This window comes from Leuciscus leuciscus, assembly GCF_965113295.1.
Source record: "Leuciscus leuciscus genome assembly, chromosome: 12".
Taxonomy (NCBI): domain Eukaryota; kingdom Metazoa; phylum Chordata; class Actinopteri; order Cypriniformes; family Leuciscidae; genus Leuciscus; species Leuciscus leuciscus.
In genome coordinates this window covers 41,280,087-41,288,383 of record NC_138736.1, presented here as the reverse complement: position 1 = coordinate 41,288,383, position 8,297 = coordinate 41,280,087, and the positions used below count along the sequence as shown (strand labels likewise).

General features: G+C 37.3%; 1 protein-coding gene across 1 annotated transcript in view; it reads right to left on the bottom strand.

The window, feature by feature from the left end:
- Nucleotides 1–2,946: 2,946 nt before the first annotated feature.
- msto1 (misato mitochondrial distribution and morphology regulator 1) overlaps nucleotides 2,947–8,297 on the bottom strand; it is an 18,307-nt gene continuing 12,956 nt past the window's right edge. The window contains exons 12-14 of the mRNA XM_082186534.1: nucleotides 5,243–5,347; nucleotides 5,038–5,150; nucleotides 2,947–3,580 (exon numbers count right to left, since the gene is read on the bottom strand). Coding sequence (XP_082042660.1) covers nucleotides 3,327–3,580; nucleotides 5,038–5,150; nucleotides 5,243–5,347 — 472 coding nt within the window. The 3' untranslated portion in view covers nucleotides 2,947–3,326. The remainder of the gene's footprint in view (nucleotides 3,581–5,037; nucleotides 5,151–5,242; nucleotides 5,348–8,297) is intronic.

Here is an 8,297-nt window from a genome sequence, read left to right as displayed (position 1 = left end):
ATGCATTTTCCCCATAGACTTTTGGAAAATCGCAAAAAATAAGATCTGTGTTCAACAAAGAGTTGTGACCCTTACACGTTTTGTCTATCAAGATAATCTTTACAAGTTAATCCAAAATGTATACATTTTGAAGCCTAAATAAAGCCGTCGGATATAAAATGCTAACGGTAGGCTATCAACGGACTACAGCACACCATGGACGCGGATCAACGTCATCATCAAGCTTCCTCAAACTCACTCGCTCGCTCATTATGATCTGCGCTGTGTATGAACCTATTTTACAGTCTATCTATGCTCTAGTCTATGGTATGAACACTTATCCAATTTTTCATGAGAAATATTGCCCATTCTGTTTTTCAAAAAATGTTAGAAACTAATTTTGTTTATGCGTGCCTCTCTGAGATTTTTTTAATCTTTTGTTAATGTTTTATTTATTCGTTTATTATTTTGTTAGTTTATATAAACTTTAATATTATTTTCTTTGTGATTAAGATTATTATGCCTGATCATTGTGCCCCAAATAAACTTTAAAGATTATCTTTCACTGTATTATGTTTGATTGTATGTTTGCATACCATTTGCTAATTCGCCAGAAAAAAAAAAAACGCGCTTTAACCATCTCAGAAGCAGTTAACGTTAGCTATGGCCGTATCAATTTCCATGTCCTTTTTCTTAGACGATAGAAAAACCATAGATCGAAGAGAGAACAACTATAAATCTGGACATGAACAATGCAGCTTAGATGCTGGTTTACTTGCCGGTATTGTAAGGGCCAGCATGAGGTACAAGGTTAATCGAGTAAGTAAAACTAGGGAGAGATAGAGGAGTTATAATAGTGTTCTATGTATTTAAGATAACTATACAAATAATCTCTGAACAAGCATAACACAGTTCAATTCCAAACATTTAATATAATAGTTGTATATAATTATATATGTTGAATTTAAAGAGAATTGTCAATAGCAAATGCTTATTATAATATATTATAATTAAACCATATATATGTTATATATATGTTCCCTAAATAACACATATATACTCATTTTGTTAACATTTTCTATTTTTACCTGGTAATCCACAAGCCCCAATGTGAGAGCCTGTGTAGTAAATTTTATCTCACATTCACATTACTGTGAGCTGACTGGAGTGTAGTTACAATAGTATACAAGTAGTATGCAATAGTTTAACATTTAATTTGTGTATTTGTCAGACAGTCAACTTACAGTGCATTAGGGTTATAGCCTACATATCAGCGTGTTCTCTGGGAATTGTCCACGTTTATATAGCACATTAAATATAGTTAACATTTACTACTAAAATAACAAAGATTAATATCATTGCCTGCTTTAACTACCGGCAATGCTGTTTACAAAAACAATCATATTATTATAGGTGGGTAAAAGCCAAGTTCACAAGGTGCAGGACCCACCCTTTCTATAATTATATCCAAACAAGTTACAATAAAAGTCAATAAACCAGGTATTATTTTGAATATTTTAATTAAACACATTTCTCAACGTAACGTTAGCCTTTAATAAAACTGCAGCGGATCTAATCTATCAAACAGTGGCAAAGTAAACAAGCTTTTAGATATTTTAAGAGAAAGACAAAAGGTATTTTAGCTGTTGATTTGGTTATGAAAAACGTTTATTCTTGCTACTGCTAGCCTTTTTTACTACATCTGGCACGAACCCAGAGTTTCCGCTGGATAACATCGGACGGAAAACAAACGAGATTTCATTCGATGACTTGTGGTTGCATCTCGGGACAAAACAAAAATAACGTTATGTAGGCTATATTAACTGAAAGGTAAACTTCTAAGAACGTGAAGCTGAAACGCGGGCTAGTGAGAGCTTTCATGTTTGTCATGATGACGTCTAAAGTCCCCGCCAAAGGATGTAGTCCCTTTTAGCAACTTGTTAGCAACCACCGTTTTTAAGACACAATAAAGTTTAAAAAAATCACAAGCAGGTTATAACTGGTGTGTTTTATGTCATAGATCAAAACGTGAAAATATTTAGAGGCTTTGTTAACCACAGACCTTATTTCAGGCGATTTAGCAAAAACCCATTCAAAAAACCCATAGACTTTAGGGCGAGGGAACCCGTAGGGCTAAAATGCTAACTCACTTCCGCGTTTTGGCCTACAAAGTGACGTCATAACTTCGGCACTCTATTATCAATGAGATCACACATTTGTTTAAGTTGCTAAGAGTGGTTGCTAGGGGTGTTGTAGTGATACATAGAACCATTGGGTGAAGCGGCCATAGCCGTGTTTTATCGTGAATAAAGCACAGCTATTAACCAATCAGAATCAAGGATTGGAACTAACCGTTTTATAAATATATATATTACATGGTTCGGTTGAATTCTAATGTAGAATGCGGTGTGTTATTTCTTGATAACAGCCGCTGCTAAGGGTAACACACCGTTGCCAAAACTGAGCGTTGCTATGGACGCAGGATTCTAAACGTAGAGACGGAACGGACTATTTTCTTTAGCGGAAGCAATACAATCGTTTTTAAATCAATAAAATCCTGTTTAAATCAATATTTTGTGTCAAATTATTGATTTATTTGGTGAGTAGCCATGTAATAAGCGGATAATGTAGAGCGAGGCGGTTGTTATAGCGAACACAACCCCTTCAGGATTCAAGCTCCGCTTCGCGTCGGGGTCGTGATCAGCCTGAAGGGGTTGTGTTCGCTATAACAACCGCCTCGCACTACATTATCCCTTACATATCTAACATTTGGATGCACAATAAAAGTAACTAGCTAGGTTAAACTAGCTAGGTTAGCTGATTATGTTTAAAGTGCAAAGATATCGGCATCAGTTCATACACTTTCTCCGACAAGCGGATGCGATGAGACCTTTTTTGTTTGTGCATGTGATGTTTGATATAAAGCCTATTCGAAATCAAATGAAACACAATATAAACGAGTCTCACTTAATTTTACAAGTGTATATTTCCTTCATAATCAGATCACACGGCAAATACATTACAGTCAACCAAAATAAAAATGGTTTTATTAAACAAGTTTTTGATGAAGGTGCCAATCTGAATAATAACCGTTAACTTTCTAGAAGGGTATAACAGGCATATTTCATATTAAGCAATAATTTATATGACGTAAAAATATTTAATTGGGCCTTTTACACAGTTGAGCTCTAGAAAAGCAGGTTCGATGAGGTTTACATATTAATCTCACAGTTCTTCTGTCTTTCTTCTAAATGTTCGTGCTGTTTTGAAGGGTTATTGAGCTCATATCCCATGATTCCCCGAGGGAACGCAGCTGAGCGACTGATGATCAGGGCTGATGAAGAGCCTCAGTCATCCTCGTCATCCTCGTCGGATGAAGACCGGGAGCGGTCCTGGCGGTAGCAGAGCGCGAGGGTGCGGAGCTGCTCCAGGGATTCGGTGAGCTCGCTGAACTCGGGCCCGTGCGAGAGAAAGCTTGGAGTCACACGGCGCAGGTCCAGCGCAGAACAAGCTTTCTGCAGCTCAGACAGCTGGAGACCCACAGCAGGACCCGACTGAAGACTCGTCAGCACTGGGAGACTGGAGACCCGCTGAGGGGGAGCTGGGAGAGACACGGAAGAACACAAGAACTGGAGTTGTTACGGGTTCAGTTCTGTTTAAGTTCTATTTCATACCTCCTGTATTGTCTTTTTTATTAAACAGGATCTATTATGCTATTTTTCCATCTTTCTTCAGTGTTGCTGTTTGAGCATGAAAAAGCTCCAGTTATTCTCTATATCAGTGTCAGTGTTTCTGAAATTTCTGGAATTAAACAGGGATGGACGGAGAGAGAGAGAGAGAGAGGCCAAGATGTTTCCGGCTCAATACAAATATTGACATTAAAGGGATAGTTCACTGAAAAATGTAAATTAGCCCATGATTTACTCTCCCTTGAGTCATCCTAGGTGTATATGACATTCTTCTCTCAGACGAACACAATCAGAGTTATATTAATAAAATATCCTGGCTCTTCCAAGCTTTATAATGGGAGTGGAATGGAGTTCCAGTGGGTTAATAAATAATGGGATAATTTTCATTTTTGGGTGAACTATTCCTTTAAGATCAATAACTGTGTAAAGTTTATCAATTATGAAATATGTTAATTTCAACCTTAATCAGAAGACAGTAGTGAGTCACAATATTCCTCATTATAATAATTCATACACAGAATAAAGGGGCGGGGCCTGGTTGAGTTAGTTAGTAGTGTGTGTAAACCATAGACTGTATATAATATGGTCGTAGTGTGTGTGACGTCACATGTAGTGTTTCTGAAGAGCGTTTTTGAAGCCCAAAGTGGGCGGAGCCGGCCGTCGCCATCTTGGCAGCGTCACTCCCGGATAAATGAAAATGTGTCATGAGGTGACGTGACGCTAACAGACAGCAGGCAAACGCTAGTAGTGACATCAGCGACAATCCACCTGTCACTCAAGTGGCCACGCCCTTAATTATGCACAACTTTAAGGCTTAATATAATTTAAACGGATGAGTTATAAATAAATTCACCCCCTCACAGTCGTCATGAAGGGCTAAATCAGCTGTATAGACCAAAACCACTTTTTGCACCAGACTGTATACATGTGTCTCTCTGCTGTAGAGTTGGGCATTTTAACATGTGGGTCTATGGGACTGACTCTCTTCTGCAGCCGGCCTCTAGTGGCCAGTCCATGAACTGCAGTTTAAGAGAGTTAAGAGAGAGACAGAAAGTTTGCCGCTTGGTTGAAACTGGCGGTTATGGTAAGGGGCGGGACATTTCCCAAACACGCTCGAAGCGCTCAACCAATCACAACACACTGCTCCAGCCGACCAATCAGAGCACAGTGTGCTTTTCAGAGGGACGGGCTTCATAGAGACAGGAAGTAAACAGAGCGTTACTGACAGACTGGGAAGAGAGGAGCCGCAACAATGGAGAATATGAGGAGAATAATCAACATTCAAGCAGGAAAACCTGTTCTAGTAGAGCCTGAAAACAAAACAACAAGCGGTTTCCACATGAGCTGATGGCTATAGAGCGGCACTCACTGTCAGCAGGATCAGATCGGTTCTGGAGGAAACCCTGTGGACCCAGAGCCGGACTGAAGATCTGTGGGAACGGAGGGGTGAGTTTACTGGGACTGGACAGCAGCTGCACCGCCCTGCAGACACACACACACACACACACACACATCAGACTCAGACCAAAGACAGCCGCTCAGAGCCGTACGGTTAGTGTGTGTCGATCACTCACAGAGGGGATGATGGGTAACGTGACCTCACGTACGCCGCCAGCACGTCTTCTCCAGAGCACTCGTAGTGCAGAGGACTGGGCGGCTCCACGCCAGGGAGAACAGGACTGAGGACAACAATCACATTTTTTACATTTGAACTAAACACATACATATACATCTAGTCAAGTCAAGTCAAGTCAAGTTTATTTGTATAGCGCTTTTCACAATACAGATTGTATCAAAGCAGCTTCACAGTATTAAATTAAAATAATACAACAAAGTTTGTTTCAAGAGGAATTTATTGATTGATAAAATTAAATTAAATATCCCCAAAATATCCCCAACTGAGCAAGCCAAAGGCAACAAAAAACCAAAAAAACATCTCCATGTAACAGAGAGAAAAAAGAAAAAAGATTGATATTCAATACCACCTCTTTTCTTAATCTTCTATCGGCACCTAATATTGAGTTATTTTTAGGGCTGTACTGTGCCAGTCGATTAGTCGATTAATTGGTCGATACGTTCTGGTTCGACCAAAATTCTGATTGGTCGATTTTTTGCCGCGTTTATTTCATCAGTTTTGCCGCGCTGAGGCGCGCTCATTTCATCAGGTGGAAAGCACTAACTGCTAATGGGGGTGTTTTCAGAGTACCCTTGTTTCACTGTAACAGTCTGTCTTCAGAACACCCCCCTTGTTTTCACCTTTTTTGGATTAGCCCAACCCAAGAGAGAGCGATAACTATAGAAGGTTTGATGCTGAATATTATTTATTTAATTGTGAGAGCGTTTAATAGTCAGTCCTCTTCTAACATGTCAACAACAAAGAAATCGACAGTGTGGCAGCATTTTGTTAAAATTGATAACAGGAAAAAGGTCGAATGCAAAGTTTGCAAGCAACAGTTTTCCACAGCTCGACGACAAACATGACATATCATCTAAAAGTGGTAAGCTCACTTGTCTGCGTTAGCTTGCCCTGTCTGTTTTGAGTAGGCCAAACATGTTTTGAACATATCAGAATTTGCATATTTCAATGTTTTAGTGTGATAACCTAACTTTTTTATTTTTTATTTGGAGCCTAATGCGCAATTGCGCTGTGCTGTTGGTTGTGTTAGTTTTGAGCCTAGGATGCTTTATTTTTCAGTTATGCACTTTATTTCGTTTCTGCTCTTGATCTGGTTTGTTTAATAAATATTCTTTTTTTATTAAAGTGGACGTGCCTTTTGTGTTTATTAAGAGTAAAAGCTTTAAGTTAATAGTCTATTCGTGTCTCAGCTGCGAAGCTGAGCTCATGTTCAGCCTCGCTCGGTGCGAGGACATGCACGGTGAAATGATAGTGTCTGACAGACAGTTATAACTTATTACAATATATTACAAAAATAATTGTCTAAATTATGTTGCATATTCCTCAACAATTCTTGTGATGATATCACTAGTTGACAACATAGTACTATTTTCGGAAATCATAAGATATTGCGCAGGTGCACGTGATGCAGCGCTGTCAGAGCCGACAGACTCGAGTGTCAGACTCATTTCAGTGCAAAATAATAAGGTCAAAAACGATTTAATATACTGCAAATAGCCTACTAGTTTTTTATGTTTATTTATTATTCATTTATGCGGACAACAAGGCTACCAAGTACTGCGCACAGTGCGCATCTAATTAATTTAACGTTTTTTTTTTTTGCCGTCATTTTTAGTCATTTTTAGTCGATTTTAGTCGATTTTTAGTCGAAAATTTCAGGACCTCAGTCGACCAAGATTTTCTTTGGTTGAGTACAGCCCTAGTTATTTTAAGTATTATTGGTAACACTTTACAATAAGTCTCATTTGTTAACATTAGTTAACATGAACTAACAATGTGAAATATTTTTATTCATCTTTGTTAAAGTTAGTTAGTAAAAATCGAATTGTTAATAGTTTGTTGGCAGAGTATAAACCACTGTTCACTTTGGATTTTAAAAATGTATTAGTAAATGTAGAAATTTGCATTAAGATTAATAAATGCTGTGGAATTATTGTTCATTCATTGTTCATGTTAACTAATGAAACCTTATTGTATAGTTTTACCATATTATTTATATACCATTATAGTTTTTATTGATATTTTTAATTCGTTTTTATCTTTTTATTTAAAATTGCACTTTATTTGTTAGTCATAATATATGTTTTTTGTCATTTTTTTTAATATTACTATTTAGATTAATTTATTTTCAGTTCAGTTTTAGATTTTATTTATTTCCAATTAATACTTAAACTTATTTTACTTGGTTTCCAAGGCAACATTTCATCATTAGTCTAGTTTTTCATAAAATATTTACATTTTATTTCAGCCTTATTTCAATTAACAGAAATATTAATTGTTTCATTCATGGTGGGTACAGCATTTTAAAATGAATTCAATTGCATTTTTAATTACAATTAAATTCAGAATGTAAATGAAATGACATTAACATGAATGATTATAACTGCTGTTTTTTAAGTTGGCATGAAATAAAAATGTCTAAATGCATGTTGTTGATTTTATTGTGAACAATTTGTCCATGGATATATTACATTTTTTCGACCCAATAATGTTTAATCAAAATGTCATACTCAATCACTTAAACCCCGCCCCTTTCTTATGAGTGCCACGCCCACATCTCAACACCCAATCAACGACTGATGCACAGAACCAAGTCCCGCCCAACATCTTTTTCATTTTTGATAATCAGCTACACTTGAATGTTCTTCAGTATTTCCATAAGATGTAAATGTATTAATAACAAATTACATTTATTAAGGAATAATGTTTTAATGTTACTTTAAAACTAATGCTCCTCAACACCAGGATATTTGGAGGTTAAACAAACGAACTACAGCTAAATATAACATTGTAACTAGGGGTGTAACGATATTCAAACCGAACCGACAAACCGCGATACAACAGCCACGGTTCGAACCGCGATACTCTCATGTCGAACCGAACGCGCCCCGCCCCCTGCTGCCCCGGCCCAACTCTCACATCACTTTGTCACAAAACTATTTTTTTCTTCCTTGACATTTGATTAAATAATTATTAATGAGTACACTTTTAGC